The sequence below is a fragment of the Penicillium citrinum genome (genome assembly GCF_028827155.1).
Source record: "Penicillium citrinum strain IBT 23319 chromosome Unknown utg000006l:1.0-3011923.0:1.0-3012962.0, whole genome shotgun sequence".
In the NCBI taxonomy this organism is placed as follows: domain Eukaryota; kingdom Fungi; phylum Ascomycota; class Eurotiomycetes; order Eurotiales; family Aspergillaceae; genus Penicillium; species Penicillium citrinum.
In genome coordinates, this window is record NW_026622691.1 from 645,894 (window position 1) to 663,975 (window position 18,082).

The 18,082-nt window shown below is 45.1% G+C and overlaps 8 protein-coding genes across 8 annotated transcripts; 6 read left to right on the forward strand and 2 right to left on the reverse strand.

Annotated features, from left to right (window-relative positions):
* Window positions 1-592: 592 nt before the first annotated feature.
* On the reverse strand, window positions 593-1,327 carry N7469_006769 (uncharacterized protein; the record flags this gene model as incomplete). The annotated part of the gene is made up of 4 exons (XM_056645687.1): window positions 593-745; window positions 798-981; window positions 1,070-1,121; window positions 1,177-1,327. The coding sequence occupies 4 exons, from the start codon at window positions 1,325-1,327 to the stop codon at window positions 593-595; spliced, it is 540 nt and encodes a 179-aa protein (XP_056499128.1).
* Window positions 1,328-3,161: 1,834 nt separating this feature from the next.
* Window positions 3,162-4,281, reverse strand: N7469_006770 (sulfotransferase family protein; the record flags this gene model as incomplete). The annotated part of the gene is made up of 4 exons (XM_056645688.1): window positions 3,162-3,444; window positions 3,532-3,833; window positions 3,939-4,134; window positions 4,205-4,281. The coding sequence occupies 4 exons, from the start codon at window positions 4,279-4,281 to the stop codon at window positions 3,162-3,164; spliced, it is 858 nt and encodes a 285-aa protein (XP_056499129.1).
* A 2,528-nt stretch (window positions 4,282-6,809) lies between these two features.
* N7469_006771 (glycoside hydrolase family 72 protein) lies at window positions 6,810-8,607 on the forward strand (the record flags this gene model as incomplete). Its single annotated transcript, XM_056645689.1, has 4 exons — window positions 6,810-6,893; window positions 6,967-7,004; window positions 7,056-7,081; window positions 7,139-8,607. 4 exons carry the CDS (start codon window positions 6,810-6,812, stop codon window positions 8,605-8,607), a joined length of 1,617 nt encoding a protein of 538 aa, XP_056499130.1.
* Window positions 8,608-9,599: 992 nt separating this feature from the next.
* Window positions 9,600-10,582, forward strand: N7469_006772 (catalase family peroxidase; the record flags this gene model as incomplete). The annotated part of the gene is made up of 2 exons (XM_056645690.1): window positions 9,600-9,696; window positions 9,759-10,582. 2 exons carry the CDS (start codon window positions 9,600-9,602, stop codon window positions 10,580-10,582), a joined length of 921 nt encoding a protein of 306 aa, XP_056499131.1.
* A 1,024-nt stretch (window positions 10,583-11,606) lies between these two features.
* Window positions 11,607-12,185, forward strand: N7469_006773 (cell wall mannoprotein 1 family protein; the record flags this gene model as incomplete). Its single annotated transcript, XM_056645691.1, has 2 exons — window positions 11,607-11,936; window positions 11,997-12,185. 2 exons carry the CDS (start codon window positions 11,607-11,609, stop codon window positions 12,183-12,185), a joined length of 519 nt encoding a protein of 172 aa, XP_056499132.1.
* Window positions 12,186-12,408: 223 nt separating this feature from the next.
* On the forward strand, window positions 12,409-13,560 carry N7469_006774 (uncharacterized protein; the record flags this gene model as incomplete). The annotated part of the gene is made up of 1 exon (XM_056645692.1): window positions 12,409-13,560. The coding sequence occupies one exon, from the start codon at window positions 12,409-12,411 to the stop codon at window positions 13,558-13,560; it is 1,152 nt and encodes a 383-aa protein (XP_056499133.1).
* A 296-nt stretch (window positions 13,561-13,856) lies between these two features.
* Window positions 13,857-14,750, forward strand: N7469_006775 (uncharacterized protein; the record flags this gene model as incomplete). The annotated part of the gene is made up of 3 exons (XM_056645693.1): window positions 13,857-13,893; window positions 13,964-14,479; window positions 14,707-14,750. The coding sequence occupies 3 exons, from the start codon at window positions 13,857-13,859 to the stop codon at window positions 14,748-14,750; spliced, it is 597 nt and encodes a 198-aa protein (XP_056499134.1).
* Window positions 14,751-15,783: 1,033 nt separating this feature from the next.
* N7469_006776 (uncharacterized protein) lies at window positions 15,784-17,477 on the forward strand (the record flags this gene model as incomplete). Its single annotated transcript, XM_056645694.1, has 4 exons — window positions 15,784-15,894; window positions 15,957-17,080; window positions 17,134-17,242; window positions 17,295-17,477. The coding sequence occupies 4 exons, from the start codon at window positions 15,784-15,786 to the stop codon at window positions 17,475-17,477; spliced, it is 1,527 nt and encodes a 508-aa protein (XP_056499135.1).
* Between the last annotated feature and the right edge of the window lie 605 nt (window positions 17,478-18,082).

Here is an 18,082-nt window from a genome sequence, read left to right on the forward strand (position 1 = left end):
GGTATACGTTACAGTCGCGGTCAGTGATGATTTGAGAGCTACAGAGTATTACAAAAGAATGGATGCCGAGAACAATCTCTCAGATTAGTGGAGTAGATAATAACCGAGCCATAAAGAACGAAGACGGATACCGGCATACCGGAACACCGGAGAACTCACTCGGAAGCTAGTAAGGATAAAAGATGGGATACAGATCGATAGAAGAAAATCCAGCAAAGATAAAAAGTAGACGCAAATTACAAATCGACGACCTATTCGCCAGCCCGATTGATCTTTCTAGCGCAGAGCAGAAGAGAACAAAGAAGAGCAGTATAAAGCGGAGCAGAGCAGAGTAGAGTCGGACAAAATGTGGCAATTGCACGAGTTAGGATACATCATCCGGTGACTGACCATAACTGTGGTGCCTGAGTAGAAAGGAGTGGACGAATGAAGTAGGCCAGGGGTACAGGGAAATATTACCGCATATGTTGTGGTATTGGACAGGAGAGGGAGTCAACCCTTGTCGTTTCTGGAGGTATTGTCAAGAAAGCAGCAAAAGCAGAGAGAGGAGAGGATGGGCTAGACTTCATCCACAAATGACAAAGAAACATGTCTATGCCTCGGACTTGTTCTTCTTCTTGGACTTTTTCCCTGTTGACTCTTGAGGAGGAGCCTCATTTGTCTGATGCACGATGAGTGATGTCCAGCTTTCTTCCTTATCCCACTCGAAGCCTTTCAGATAAGGCTTATCAAGCTCATCATCCTTCTGGAATGGGAATTAGTTTTGTATGTTTAGAGCATCGGAGCGGGACACGAACCTTCTTCTTGTAAGGCTTGTGGATGGCATCTAAGGCATCCTTGATCGTGACGCCCTTGAGATTACGGGCTGTGACTGTCAGGCCCAGGGGGAAGTGAAGGTCGATCTTCTTCACGGGAGGATTAACGAGATACATCTTGAGGATATCTTTGTCCTCAATTGAACTGGGTGGCTTGTTTAACCTCCTAGTTAAGGTCTGTTAGTAAGAGGGTCTTGGTGATATGAAAGAAGCGGAACGACATCCAGTAACAGGGCGGTGGGAACAAGACTTACCAGCCAGTCTTTTGTGTTTCAATCGGAAGTTCGAGCTCGATCTTCTTTGCCTCTGGAGGGTATGGTGAGTAAAAGGGCTATCAAGCGAAGCTGAAGGATTGACATACCTAAATCCAGGATGTTCCAGACATTTTCACCTTGAGAAGAGGTGCGTTTGTGAGTCTTCTTGGTCTCCTTTTCTTCGGAGACAGGGGGCTTATTGTCTTCTATTGACAAGCCAGCGATGGCGGAATCAACTTTGGTGAGAGGAACAGTCATGGTTGGAAGCAGTGATGGATGGAGCAATGAAGATGAGAGAAGAAGGAGAGGGAAGAGAGAAGAAAAGGAGAAGGAGAGGGGAGACGGAAGAAGAGGGGAAAAGAGCAGGTGACCTGCCAGAGTCATGGAGTCATGCGAGACGGAAGGTGCGACCTGGTACTTCCTGACTAGACCTTCGTTCTTTCCTCTTTCCTCCTTCCATCTACTCTTCACCTTTTGATATCAATTCTTGGTGTCTTCTTCACCATTTCATCTCTTCATTGATTACTATAGTGACTGAATTGACCACCCATCTTTGTGACCTTCACTATTACCATCTACAATTCATGCTATACACTCTCTATCACACGACACTGACATCAGCGGCCAATGTGGACGCACCCCGCATTTGCTCCACCCGGCTTTATTTAAGATCGACTACCAATATTGAGCATTCCGATCAACGAGCACCTCTTGTGTACAATTCAGAATGCAATAATTCTGGCCCACCTTCAGATAGAACTACAAGACAATTGATTTCTTTCATCCACATCTTCTTCATCCAATTCTTTCTTTTTTCCGCAGTCATCCAGCTCGACTTTGGTCAATCCGGGGTCACCTGATCAGCCATCAGACCATTGTCATTCCACCTCCCCATTCCATCATTCCACCCACTTCATTAAAACATTTTACTCTCATCCAATCTGACACTTTGCAGGTACGCTGCTAATAATTTCACAAGAATGAGTGCAGCAATCCCATCTTGACCCCCATCCTATACACGATCAACTCGACTCAAGACTGGGGCCGATGATCGCCATGACGAACTAAGTGGATCCTTCCCCACAGCTCCGGCCTCCCGCATTGTCCGGGGGACGTTACATCGTCAACTTCAACAATGTCTTCATCGCTATCCATTGTTTGTTCACGCGAGAAGAATCTTCAATGAAAAAAAGCTCAAAATTGAAAGGTTGAGCGACAGGGGAGCATTCCGGAACGAAAATGAGAGCGCCCTCGCTTTCGATTGCCTCGGGAGGGGATGCTTGTACATAGCTGCATCTGGTCAGATCTGGGCTTAGTGCTTCGGCCTGAATTACGAGGCAGATGTGGCATTCGGATAGTGTGACGAGTGTATGCTTTGACGTGATGTGTGCATGCTCGATCCGCAATTGGCCCAACAATGAATTGAATTTGTGTGTGCAGGGTATTTCTGGCTTGCTTTGAAGAAAAAGAAAATTAACTCTTAGCTACTAACTTCAAGATACACTCTGGAAACCCGATCCAGCTATTTCTTTTCGTGAGAGATTTTGCTAATTGCGTGATTCTTGCGAAGTAATGGAGGACATAGCGAAGGGAACTCACTTCATTCAGCTAATCAACCATATGGCCAGCAACTCAAGCAATTAATAGAATACTTGTTTCTGAGTGAAAAATTGCACCACTTACACATCTTGAAAGATTTATTTACTTTAGCAAAGTCTCTGTGGCTTAACTTGCCTCACGTAAGTATCTACTAATGTAGCGAAAGGTACATATGACCACTGAACTGAGACACAGGCCCAGACTACATAGCAACCTTAGATTTATCACAATAGTGTTTCTTCTTTTCGTACAATTCCAAACATAGTTTGATACTCATGGTGTCCTATGGAAAAATTACATATTTCCAGTTGCCAAAATGAAATAGATCTTACGACGGGTTATTTTGGTTGAAACTTAATATTTTTCGTAGCTGCGGCTCGCAATAAATGAAGAATGCGCTGAATGAATAGGAACATTCGAATGCTATATCCAAACTGTCAAAAGACTATGGAGAGCTTGGGGGGAAAAACTCCAATGCCAAACCCTCATCTTACTAATGCCCCCAGAAAAAATGCCCATACTTCACAGCCATCCATCCAACAACACCAAGAGCCGGAACCACAATCGCTCCTAGCCTCAGCATAGCAAGTTTAATATGTGGATCCAACTTCTCATGAACTAAAGCTTCGAATTTCTCCGGCTCATTACGATCCGGATAATCCACATTTGGCACAGGAACTTCCAGAAAAGGACAGATACTGTTCCAATCAAGGCCATCTTCGAGTCTGATAACGCATAATCGATCGGCGGGAACAACATCCTTCACCATTTGAATACTAATCTACGTTAGCATTTATCCCTACCAAGAATGATTCTTTCCCTGGCGGTTTCTTCAGGACCCGGAAGTTGTAAAAAACACTTACTATTCTTTGTAAAACTCTGTCAACATACGCTCGTTCTCCGGATCCCCTGGAGCAGTACTACCCGCAAAGGCACGGTAGACTGTGATGTTCAGCGAGATAAAGCTGCTCAACATCTCATCGAAGTGCTTAAGCACTGACATTGGGAACTGACTACCCATAGTGACGACTTTCGCCGCCGTATTATTTACCGATTTTGCCCCTTTCTCGGGATTTCGTTCGGTGAGAATGAATTTCACGTCTGGATCATTCGCGTAAGATTTGATGATATCCTTGCCGATAAAGCTTGCGATCTCGACGATGCACTATTAAGAAGACATTTTGTCAGACATAGGGCTCATTAGATTCGATTCTAGACATCCCTTTCTTAAAGGGGGATCTGTTTCTCCCGGGGGAAGAGGGGTTCTCACATCATAGTCACCTAACCACCGGTCAAAATCTGGCCTTTCATACTTTCGATATCCAGAAAGTCTATTATGCTGCGCGATGACGGCTTCTTCGAGGGTTTTCATGTGTGGAGGTCCTTGGACACCGGCGCATTCGTACATATGGTAGGGTTTGTATCCGAGGACCTTCATTGCGCTGTATAGACCGAGGGTACCCGTTCTAATTTAAAATTTGTATAGTGAGCTTGTACTCAATACCGTGCCTGTGGTTCGAGGTTAAAAATGCTTACCTACTTGCGCTGGCGATGATAACTTTCATCTTCTTCACCTCCGCCGGCATCGGTAATTGATCCACTGCTCGTGTCATATTGTCCTGGTGTTTTAGGGCACGTAACGTTTGATTACCTGATACCCAAAGCTATTGTATGAAAAAGCCAAAAGTTAGAGTATCTGCAAGATAGCTATGGCGTGATGAATGAGCCTGATGAGGCGAGCGCGTCAAGCGGCTTTTATAATTTAATCGATCTATAGGGCTGGACTGAGACTTAGACGATGTACCAATTTCATCAGCTTAACAGGGCAGCTCATAGAAAAATTTGAGTTTGCTCAGCCTCAATTAAAACAATTAAAATCATCGCACACTTTCCAGGCTCGACAAGATTCGGCTAAATTGCGCTTTGAACTCCATTTGCAACGTAGCGCTCGTTTAGAGGTCCATTTTGCTAACCAAGCGCCCAATTAGCGCGGTGAGATGGCAAGCCGTTAACCTTTGCGCGTAAGCTGACCTCCCGTGCGGTTGGGCACACTATACCTGACGAGGAAATCAAAAAGAAGACTAAGGGGATCTAGGTGGGTTTAGCTTTCTGTTTGGGAGTTTTAAATATTCAGCTCGCGGCGAGGCTGAACGAGGTCTTGATCTGTCTTCTTAGCCCCCAATTATTGTCTTGATCTGGTCGTTGTTTGGAAAACTGGCAAACCACTAACCGATATCGGAAAATTCGTACAACGATACTCTCTAGTCTTTCTTTTATTTCCACATTGAGTTACGAGTCAAGGGGCATAAGTATTAGCATTTGCCCACAAATGAATCTTGGAGCAACGGATTCGTCTCTGGACCGCTGCGAGGTTTCCGCAGGCGTGCCCCTGAAGTCAATAGAGCCTTGAATTTGAAAATTGGCTCTAGAATTGACAGCATTCCCCACTTGCTTTATTGCTCTATCTGGTCAACCTGGCGAAGAGCCGGGCAACTCCGAAATGACCGAGCATCTTGACATGCATCGTGCGAGAGTACGGTAAGTAAATTATTTTGGCCCCAATTGGGGATTATTGACGAAATTGTTCAGTCAACCTGAGACAAGTGGCCTACACATTACCCTCAGGTAAAAGAGTATGACCACTTCCTACTCATTTCATTCTAATCTCTAGGCCTTTTTATGGATAGTGTCTCGCTATGTGCATCGACTTTCACCACCGGTGCAGTAGCCGCCATGAAACTTGAAATCCAATCCGAGACATGTACACTCGAGTCCTCTCAATCGAGAATTCCATAGAGAATAAAAGTCGAAGTCAATATGATAGTAACTATCCGATAACCGACTGAACCCTAGGGGGGAAGGTAACTGCCACTCTGCAATTCACCATGTAATTGTAGATTGTGGCTAGATCCCAAGCTAACAGGTTTTCGAGATTAGACCCAAGCGACTAGAACCCACTATCTCCAATAGTTTGGCCACCATTTCGAGTGTCGAAGAATGGCTACGCGACCGAGCTTGGGCTTTTTACAAGTATGTACAAGTGTGAGAGGCCCTACTATGAATTTTGATGCTTCGTTGCTGATTTCTCCATCTCTACAGCTTTGACAATACCAAATTTGAACCAACGTCGCACAGCTTGAAATCACGACTGGTATAACTGGAAATCAATCTGCACTGTACCTGGATCCTTTGCAATCGGGCTTCCTGATGAAATGTGCAATTGCACCAAATAGCCCTCGGGACTGGAGTATCAATAAGACTCTTCTATGTACATGGTCTATATTTCCTCTCTGCTTGACATTGCTGATTACATGAACCACCCTCCAAAGCAAGCTTTCTCTCTTCCGTGCCCTACACAAGATCAGGTTTACGCGACGCCAAGATAATCAATCTTGGCGATTTCACGCTTGGCTGCACCAGTCTTGCAGGATGACATTCGTGCGTCCAGAAGATGTCCCAATGGATGGAAAAATTTTCAAAGTCAGAGCTTCGCATAATCAAGCTGCCTTGCAAAATAGCATCTTGTCTACTCCGTACTAATGCCTTTAACTCTCTATTCAAATGGCCCAAATAGCGCCACGATATGTGCAGCGAATGCAACATGCCGGATGAAAAAAAAAGCATCTGATCGGATCCAACGGAAACTATTTTTGGCCCCTATCTCCCAATTGGTTTATCTCATTGCTGCCTTTGGGGTCTTTTTTCGTAAATTCCACTTAAATCAGGGTCATTGGCGAATCAATGTTTCCAGATCATATTTGTAGACACATCTCACTGAAACATCCCCAGATAACATGAATGGTCCCTGTTGCACCAACCAAGCCAGCCCCGCAAATTTGGCAAACGAAGCTCAGTGGGTGGGAGAGTCTTCGCAATGACTAGTTATACTGTGAAAGATTGTGCTATTTCAAATATACTTAGGGTACCTGTGATAATATGGTGAAATGCATACTAACGGATGTACTCACGAAACAGACTCGTCGTCCCTTCCGTTCATAAGGATTAGAACACTATTCCTTCCCAATTGAGCTCTGTTGTTATTTTGCTTCTTTCTTTCTTCTGCTTCTTCCTCCTCTTCCTCCTATTCTCTTTCACTCTATCCCTCGTTTATTCCAACTTCATCCTCAGCTGATCTTTCGAAATGCGATTCTCTTTCTCTGCTGCAGTGGGCTTCTCCCTGCTAGCGGGATCCGTTGCCGCAAATATCCCCGCTATCGAAATCAAGGTATGTAAACGTTCTGTGCCACACCTATTACTTGACTTGGAGCAACCTTCTCACCTTCATAATTTACATATAGGGATCGAAATTCTTCTACTCCAACAATGGGACTGAATTGTGAGCGCAAACCATCTTACATACTCCCTTCTCCGCTAATGTGCTCTCCAGCTTTGTCCGAGGCATCGCCTACCAGGGTACATCAGTCTGTGTGTTCGCACCTCCAAGCCTTAGCTGACCGCATAATTCAACAGAGAACTACGATGGTGGTGGCGCTAAGGGTACCGGCCAGACCAGCCAAGACAATTACGTGGACCCTCTCGCCGACGGCGACAAGTGTGAACGCGATATCAAATATCTCAAACAGATCCGCACCAATGTCATTCGAACTTACGCGATCAATCCATCCAAGAGCCATGATGACTGTATGCAGAAATTGGCGGATGCTGGAATATATGTCATCAGCGACCTCTCTTCTCCTGGTAACTCTATCCAGGCGAATAACCCGATGTGGACGGTTGACCAGTACAAGCGATACACGGATGTGGTGGACTCTCTGCAGAAATACGACAATGTAATCGGTTTCTTTGCTGGAAATGAAGTGGTGAATATGCCCAATCAGACAAACTCGGTCGCTTTCGTCAAGGCTGCAGCGCGTGACATGAAGGCCTACATCAAGAAGAAGGGCTATCGCAAGTCACTCGGAATTGGCTATGCAGCAACTGACCAAAAAGACATCCGCATAGGCATGTCGTCCTATTTGAATTGTGGAGATCAGGAGAGCGCCATTGACTTCTACGGGTACAACATCTACGAGTGGTGCGGCGACAAGACTTTCTCCTCGTCTGGATATGAGGAGCGAACCGACCAGTACAAGAATTACTCTATCCCGATATTTTTCTCCGAGTATGGGTGTGTCACGAGTGGTCCACGGAGCTTTGATGATGTCCCCGTGCTATACAGCGACAAAATGAATGACGTTTGGAGCGGTGGAATTGTCTATATGTACTTTGATGCCGGCGGCAATGACAACTATGGGATTGTCTCTGCTTCTGGTAGTTCTGCGTCGCCCCTGAAAGACTTTACCGCTCTATCAAGCCAAATCAAGAGTGCAACCGCTACTGGTGTGAACAGTGCCAGCTATAGCCCTTCCAACTCTCCCCAGGCCTGTCCCACCGTTGACGACAAATGGCTAGCCAAGTCAAGCCCACTGCCTCCGACCCCCAATACAGATCTTTGCGATTGTATGATGAAGAGCTTGGAGTGTATTGTTAGTGATGATGTCGATTCAAAAGATTATGGTACCCTGTTCGGTCAGGTCTGTGGTTATGGCAAGGATATCTGCAAGGGCATCACCCACAATGCAACTACCGGTGTCTATGGCGCGTACAGCGTTTGCAGTTCTAAGGAACAGCTATCTCAGGTTATGAACCGCTATTACCTGAGTCAGGACAAAGCAAGCGATGCCTGTGATTTCAAGGGCAAGGCGAAGACGCAATCCTCAAACGGAAACTCTGATGACTGCAAGTCTCTAATTGACCAGGCAGGTGGCACGGCCGGAACTGGTTCCGTCACAGCTGGAAGTACTGCTGCTTCTACCAGTACTTCCAAAGGCGCCGCTGCTCATGCAGTGAGCCCCGTGAATGTTCGAGTAAATAGCTGGATTGGCCTAGGCTCTCTTGCTGCCGCCACTATGGTCTGTTCTTTGATGATCGTCCTTTAGACATGACAAAACATGTATTCCGGTGCATGTTACATAATAGTTTCTCCTGTCATTCACTGGCACTTTTCCAACTTTGAATGTGCAGTCAGTGGTTTTCATTTCGGCATTCTTTTGTCTCGATCAATTGAAGCAATGTTTGTATGATCGAATCAAGATAATATTGTGTCTCCACAAGTAGACAAAAGATTAGGGAAGTTCGTATACAACACACCTCTGTGAGAGAATTGAATTCATGTACTAGGTAGAGAGGAATACTATATCAATGAAGAGCGAATGATGAATGGACGAGAGTCCTTGGCTACCTAGTCATAGGTATGAAGCGGTCTTGCTATTGTGCACTCGTAGTATGCGGGGATGTGCTTCCTTCCATGAACGTACCCAAGTGGTCGGTTGACTTTGCCATTCCAACGACTGATATTAGCCATTCTTTATAAATAGAAGAAACCTTACCACGTGGCTGTTCAATCTCGTGTTTTAGCTTCCTCGTCATCACACAAATACCTAGGTCAATTATCTTCAGGTCTCCGGCGATGAAGGCATATAGCTTGAACTTGTAGTTAAACTCTGGAGCTCGATGATAGTAATTGAGCTTTCTAGATTGACTGTTATTACTTATGCTCATGACTCCCACTATCATTCCACTTGCTATTGCCTCAATTCTAGACAGAATACGGTGTCTCAATTATTGACCCTACTTATCTCTTCCAACTCATCACCATGTTATTTTTATATTAAACTGATAGAAAGAGAAGCCGGCGCAGTGATGTCCAATTGAGACGAGCTTATAGTAAGCACCATCCTTTTATGTGATTTTTTTGGCTGCTTACATGCATGTCAAGACTCATTCCAGACCGTTAAATACCATCATTCGTTCTCTACTAGTGAAATACCCACGAACAACCTAAGAAGTATAAACTTGGACTCCATGCTCCCAGAGAATCGGAATTGGCAAAGTATCTAGTGTACTCAGGATAACGAGGATAATCATCAACATGCCTCTCCCATCCAATCCCGAAACCGTGGACGTCGGAGCTCAACTCGTTGATATTCTTCACAAAGTATTTGGACCACAGCCCGGCTTCAGACCAGGTAAGGAAGCATCCTATCTAAAACAAATTAATTAAATCTCATCTAACCTTCATACAATGCAGCACACGCAAAAGGTCTCCTAATCAAAGGAACATTCATTCCCACCCCGGATGCCTCAACTCTATCAATAGCTCAACACTTCCAACAAGAAACGCCCATACTAGCACGATTCTCAAACGCAACAGGCTTCCCCCAAATCCCCGACACAGATCCAAACGCTAACCCACGCGGTCTCGCAATAAGATTCATTCTCGCAGAATCCCCTCGACAGCTACACACAGATATAATAACGCACTCAACCCCATTTTTCCCAGCAAAGGACGGACCAGATGCCGTGTCATTCTTCACGGCTTTGGTAAATGGTTCAATAAAAGAACATTTATCTACGCACACTGCAGCCCGAGAATTCATTCAAGCACCGAAACCCTTGCCTCGAAGTTTGTCAAGTGAGCAATTCTTCGGTATAAATGCTTTTAAATTTGTTGATCGGGATGGAGGTGAGACTTTTATTCGATATCGTATCATTCCCAGGGAGGGGGTTTTGTATCTTACTCCGGAGGAGGTGGAAGGGTTGGATTCGAATTATTTATTTGATAGTGTGGCGGGTATACTTGGACAAGGACCGGTCTTGGATATTGTCGTGCAGATTGCGGAGGAGGGGGACGTTACTGATGATTGTACTATTCGATGGCCGGAGACAAGGAAGTTGGTGAAGATTGGCTCGATTAGTTTCGATCGGGTTATGGATGATAATGCTGCCGAGCAGAAGAAGATTATTTTTGACCCTGTGCCGAGGGTCGTGGGTATTGAACCTTCTGATGATCCGCTTATTGATGTTCGAGCAGCGTTGTATTTGATTAGTGGGAGGGAGAGACGGGCTGCTTAGTGGGTTTTTTTTTATTTTGATTGAATTGAATTGAATTTATCTTTGATTTTGAATGGAAGCCGTGGAGGCTGGATATGTCTATCAAAGTCCCGTACCACAATCCATGTGAATATTACTCGGGCACCTCTTCTTCAAACGTCGAACTTCAACAATGAAAAATTTGAGAGCCACGTAATATGTTAAGAGGGAAGTTGATCCATTGCGCATTGTAGTGGAAGCTGTGATTACCCGTATCGTTTTCACAATTCTCAAGTTCTCAAGACCAAATTTTAGCAACTAAGCGAATGCTAGACGAACTATATCACTTTAGCAAAAGTCGAAATTCTAAACGAGATTAGCTTTCATATTGAGATCTTTCCCTTCGGAGAATTTCGGTGCGGATAACTCGTGAAGGACCATGAGTAGGGTGGAAAAATGAAGCAAGGGATTTATGGATCTGCACTCTGGCGCGGTAATGAAATTGTCATTTCACTAGTTCATGCAATCGGCATTTTACACCTCATAGCAGAATTAATCCATGACTTAAATATTTTCTTGCTATTGTAATAGGATTAGGATGAGTATTATGTATGTTAAATTACGAGTTTCGAGTTACTTGCAATTAGTACTCGAAGACTTACCGAGGTATACAAGAGATATGTCGAGAGTTGCCATTTTGATCGAACAATGTCAAGCGTCACAACCTCATATAATCGATTACATATTACGAAATAGGGGAAGAAATAATGGGACCTGCATGTCCTCTGCCATAGGGTTAAAGGTGTCAGATCTAGCTTTGCATGATCAGACCTCGGGCTGGCTAGTTCGTGAAATGGACCTGAACAAAGGCATCCCTGGCATCCATCCAGGGATGTTTACATACTATCCCTTTCATTGTGCAATTTTCATCACAACTATCTACTTATCAAAGTATTGATCAGCTATGCTCCCTCTTCTTCAACTGGCTTTGTTCTTCCTACAATCTTTTCCAGGTTGACTCTTCAAACCCCCGAGTCGCCCTCTCTTCGACACTCCACCAGCCATAATGCACATTACCAGGATCATCGCATTCTTTGCGATTTCAATCACTAGCACCGTGGCAATCGCAAATATTGACCAGACCGTCTCCGACATTCATGAACTCACCCATAAAACAAGGGTCGCCAAACACGCGATTGAGAACTTCAACGGCGGCATCACCAGCGCGATGAAAATTGCAAATGCCATCTTCAAGGCTCATACCGCTTCCGAAATAGCACGGTCCCACCTAAAAGAGTCAGATGCATTCTCAAGTTCTGATGGCGATCAAACAATGAAAGCATATGAAGAGTTTTACCCAGTATTGATATCTACTCTGCAAGCTGGACAGGCAAAGGTAGAACAAGCCGAACTAAACCATATACACACGCATCAATAAACTGATAAATCATGATAGGCCCCAGAAATGAAACAGAGAGGGCTCGGCTATATTGCTCGAGGCATGTTGAGCAATTTGTACCAGGAGAAGGACCAGTTAGAAGATGCGATGCTCGGCCAATTGTCTACTAACCATACTCGCATACTACGACAGTCGATTGGAGAGGCCGACACAGCATTTCGACTGACTATCGACTATTTCAGTTAGAAAAATGCCCTAAAAGTCAAGGGGGGTTGATGATAGGCCGATGCTCTGCCGATTGATTGGATTTTAGGCTCCGACAGTGGAGAACAAACAGGCTCCAACACGAAGTGGAGATAACAGAATGAATCTCAGCCTCCTCGATACCCCGGCGAGTCATGACTATATAACCCCGAGAATATCCAGGAATCAAAAGACAACAAAACACTCTTTCATCATATAATTCAAAATGCCACGGATTTCACGAATGAGGGGACATCGCCGAGGAAGCTCGCAAAACATCGCAGACCTCGTTCCATCTCTCCCAACAGCATCTCAGGCATCATGTCCTCTATTCACCCTTCTGCCAGCAGAAATCCGCAATCACATCTACGCCTTCTCGTTGGAGTCAGAAGATTTCGCCATGGATGGTAGTCCACAAATTCTCTATAAACAGAATGCATTCTATTATAGGCCCGGCTACAAGCGACCGAAACGTATTCAAACCGGTCTACTGCAAACATGCCAACAGATCTACGACGAGGCATCACTCCTCCCACCAGGAATCAATGAACATACATTCTGGTTCTATCGTGCTCCACCACATGTCAGAAATGCATCATCACCACTAGACTATTTTCTCAAAATGACGCCTAAACAACGTGGACAAGTAGACCACTTGCACCTCTTCACTCAACAATTCTTTTTAGAAGACAATCACTGGTCCGATATCTGGAGTGGAATCCAAATGGGAACTGAAGGTCGCACATTAAGAGGAGCATGCAGAATTGCACCCAGAAAATTAACCATCACATTCCGTCATACAGACTGGTGGTTCTGGGAAAATAATGATCCCCTGGGTATCGACCCATTTCGACCCGGAAGAACCCGAGCAGGCGAAGAGGGAAAACCTGTCTCATACAGGTTTCATAATCGATCGCCGTGGGGAGAGCAATTCTGCAAGATCCCCAGTCTGGAAGAGCTCGTCATTGAATTTGAGACGATTATGCGAAAGAAAGACCAGTTAGATGCTATCATTGAACGAGCTCTGAAATGGAAGTTTCCCATGGACACGGACGAGTCATTGTATCTAGTCGCAGAGCCACAATCACTCAGCGCTTATACGTGGATCGGTGCTAAAGAGAAAGATTTGAAGCAACAGGGCTCTACTGCTTCACGTCCTGTCAATGGCGATCAGTCTTCTCAAGAGACAGAGCAGGCACCTTCGGCTCCTACTTTGGAACCATACCATCCTAGAAAGAAGTTGAAATTGATGGATGGCGATGGATCATCTTTGGAAAAGGAGACGGAAGAGTTTTATGTTGTATTCTTGACGTGGAAAAGGAAGCGGATTGAGCGGAGTTCACGACAAAATTCGGAGGATATTGATAGATCTATTTGATCATGAGCGATGTTCCAAAAAGAGTCCCGCTTGGAATATAACTCGTTATCTCGACATAAGCAGACTTCGACTTGACTTTCATTTTGTCCAAAATAGGAAATATATTTGGATCGGAGCTTCTTTTGAATAGAGGAAACAAGGAACCTCTACATCCCATCATATGACAACAATTATTTCGTTGACTTTTTCTCCTTTCTCTAAAATATTTGCGAATCACCTACAGTCTAATAGTTCTTAAAAAAAAGAGCCAAAATTCCACTGTCCATAAAAGGTGTCCAGCATCAAAAGACTCAACGATGTCGCAGTCGGAACCCAACGTACAAGCTCCACCTCGTAAGTGGAAACCAATAAGTGAGTTACTATGGAAATACGCATATGATTATTAACACAATAACAACTCCAGAATGCCATCAAACGACCGAACTCACTCGAACCGGGTCATATATCAGCCTCACTCGAGCGGTAACTTGCCCAGACAACCCTACCCCAACTGAAACGGACAGCGTCATTAATTCACTCAAGTCCGAGGTATTATTCGACTATAACGAAGAGTACAAGAAAGAAGAAGCCAACGGAAAGAAAAAGAAAAAGAACTGGAAAGAAACATACTGTGCAACTGGAATGCGACGCACACTCATAAACATCATCGTCCTCAGCTGTCTACTCGCCGGCGTCGCCTACCTATCTTTCACAGAATTCTATCCCCGATACCAAGAAGCAGCCAAAGAAGACCTGAAACGAACAAGAGGAACGAACTCCACGCACGTGAACGCAACAAACAAGATTCACGCTCTTCAACAACGACAGGTCTCAAAAGTCATCCTTCCCCTATGGACCAAAGATGTAAACGAAGTCAAGAGGGACTCACCATTTGTCATTCCGACTGTTCCTCCATTTCCGGGTGCGAAGGCGGAATGTAGTATGTCCAAAAAGAACCAGTGCTATACAGGCCACAAGTGTTATAAGAGGTACTGTGTACCTTGGTGTCGGGATAATTCGGATTGTTTCGAGGGTCATATTTGTTTGCGAGCTGATTTGGGGACTAGTTGGAAGGTTTGTAGTCTTGAAGCAGATGTTCAAGTTCCCTGTGTTCAAAATTATAAGTATTGCAAGGTGGATAATGATTGCTGTACTGGGTCATGCCAGCATCGGGGAAAGTATATGGTGTGTGTTCCGCCGGAGAAGTTTGAGCATCCGGTTAAGGGGAATGATATTAAAGAAGAGGTTTCTACCGTAGAAACGAAACTACAAAATCCTCCTCACTCAATACCTTATTGAGGAGGATTTTGTGGTTGATTGAATGTGGCAGTGTGGAATTATATGCTTTTGAGTATGATTCCAATCATAGGGCTGGGGGACCATTTGATATTGATGAATCTTGTTTGGAAAATTTCAGAATACGCACTGACTTTCAAGATTGAGGGTCCAGCTTTTACTTAATTAGGCTTCTGTATCCTTTTCTTTTCATTTTACTTTGTGGTCTGATGGAGTGCGGCCCAACTGATATATTGCTATGAGGACTGTGCTTCCTATATTAAACAGTCCGAATATACCTAATTTCAAGTTGGTATTTGAATTTGAACTCTTCCACCAACACCTTTATTTATGAACCTGAACCTAATATCTAATGAGTGACAATATATCTAACGAGTGACAAGGAATATGAATTATTACTCCACCTGATATTGAAATAATCATATTCATGGTTTTCACCCTCTACCTTGATAGTTACCAATGGTGTATACATTAACAAGCAGTCCCCATATAATCTCCTGTTTCATGTAACCATTCCACCTTTTCCTCACAAATTATGTTCTAGACCCGATTATCATTAAATGAACCATTCCATCTTCAGTCTGGCCACTCTGTTACTTCGGGGTCCGCGGGTTCCCTCACAGGCACGTGAAAGCTTGAATGATCGACAAGCGGTGAATTACGTGGTGTTACAAAATAACATATTGCCACTCCCACTAACTAAATGTCACGCTCACATTCTTATTAATTAAGACCACATTGTGATAAGTGCGTGGAAATTGATAAAGCATAAGTGATGCCGCGTTTGTTGTCACGCGGCTTGTGTCAGCCCCGCCACAAACAATTCCCGTCATAAAAGGAGCTCCCTCGCTTGCTTCACCGTTCCCTTTCTCCACCGTCTCTTCTCCAACCATACACACCAACCCTAACCATCTCAGAGCCTCGACGAGGGATCAATTGAGATATAAAATGGGTGCCCCTGGAGCCGAGCTGTCCGGTGATATCGACTTCATCAAGACTCCTGCAGCTAAACCAGCGGAGTTTGGAACTGGCGAGGACTGCGGCATTGCCTTGACCAACGTCAGTTCTAGCCATTGACCTGCATCCTTCCTCAATTGAACCTGGCTAACCATTTCATAAAGTCTCCAGCTATTCACAATGCCCCCCTCCCCGCTGATGGCCCCGGAAATGAGAGCTTCTCGAACATTGTCCTTGGTGCCGTCTTGATCGGTGTCCCTGGTCTTCTGACCTACCTGCTTGGCGGAGGAAAGAAGACTTTCATCTTCTTTGCTATCGTTCTGGTTCTCCCCCTCTTGGTCGCCTTCTGGACTTATTCCTCCACCTTCAGTCCCCGCACCAACAGCAAGGTCAAGCTGCCCGGTCGTCCTGTTGAGCACTACATCACCTTCAAGCGCGAGGAGGACAAGGCTAAATGGAGCGGAAGAAACAAGGTTCCCCTGGTTACTTTTGCTGAGATGTACCTGGATGGTCTGGTTGACTTCAACGGTGACCTTCTCGAGGTTCTTGAGTACCGTCACGATTGGGCCAACTTCTCCTTCACCCCGGAGCTGTTCAAGTTCATCGTCTTCACCTTCTTCGTGGATGTCATCTTCCACACCAAGGCTCAGGATGAGGAGCAAATTCGCCCCAACTACGATCGCGGTAACGATCACTACGCTTGGTTCCTCGGTCCTCGCATGATCTACACCTCTGGTATTATCTCGGACACTGAGAAGGAAGAGACCCTCGAGGAGATGCAGGATAACAAGATGGCTGTTGTCTGCGAGAAGATCGGTCTGAAGGAGGGCGAGACTATGCTGGATATCGGCTGTGGCTGGGGTACCCTGGCCAAGTTCGCCAGTCTGAACTACGGTGCTAAGGTTACTGGACTTACCATTGCTGAAAACCAAACCGCCTGGGGTAACGATGCTCTTCGCCAGGCTGGTGTGTCTGACCAGCAAAGCCGCATTCTCTGCATGGACTACCGCGATATTCCCCGTACCAAGTATGACAAGATCACCCAGCTTGAGATGGGTGAGCACGTCGGTATTCGCAAACTTACTACTTTCTTCCGCCAATGCTATGATATGCTTAACGACGACGGTGCCATGTATGTTCAGCTGTCTGGTCTGCGTCAGGCCTGGCAGTACGAGGATTTCATCTGGGGTCTGTACCTGAACAAGTACATCTTCCGTGGTGCTGATGCGTCTACTCCTCTCTGGTACTACGTCAAGTGCCTCGAGCAGGCCGGTTTCGAGCTGAAGGGGTAAGTAGTCATCCACTTATCACTCAAAATATTCTCCCGCTAACAGACCACAGTATTGACACTGTTGGTGTTCACTATTCCGGTACTCTCTGGAGATGGTATCGCAACTGGGTTGGAAACGTCGAGGCCATCAAGGCCAAGTACGGACCAAGATGGTACAGAGTATGTTTTATTCCTAACCCCGTCATGCAGACTTCTCTCTAACATACACTAGATTTGGGAGCTTTTCCTGGGCTGGTCCGTCATTGCCTCTCGCGAGGGTATGGCCACCTGCTACCAGATGGTCGTTGTCAAGAACCTTAACTCGACCCACCGTATCAACGGAGTTTCCTCCCAGTACGGTCTGGCTGGTGCCCTCGAGGCTAGCCGCAAAGCCGGCAAGTCTCGCCTGCCTTAGACAGTTGATACTTGCGATCTAACGATCCGAACCTGATGTGATGAATTTCCCATTGGCGTATTTCTCGGCTTGATGCTGAATGTTTTAGAGGCGGAGGATGGGCGTTGTAAAAATAGAACATGATGGACGATATGCTGTTATTATTGGATGAAAACGAGTTTTTTTTTTACGGTGGAAACGAATCTGATACGAGTCTACTAGACTAACAAAGCACGTTGAATGAAAAAAAGAGGCTCTTTGATATTTGACTCTTTGTTTCTTCGACGCACCAAAAATTATTTGTTTAGTTCACTACTCCTTGATTCATCTTCAACTTAAGAAAAAGTAGATCATCGACAGTCTGTCTATTTTCAAGGACGCCCGAGACAAAAGTTATCCTTCATATTACGTGGACCAAACATCCTTGGGAGAATACAATCAAGGTGCAAATGTACAGCAACGACGATCTTATCGCTTTAAACAAGCTAGATTCCCCGGAACTTCAGAATGAAATGAATCAGTGAATTAACCCTAACAACTTCGTCTCACACATACACAATTTTGCGAGTTTCGTGGAGCTCTCATCCGGAATCCAGCCGTAGCCACAGCGGAAGGCCTCGACGATG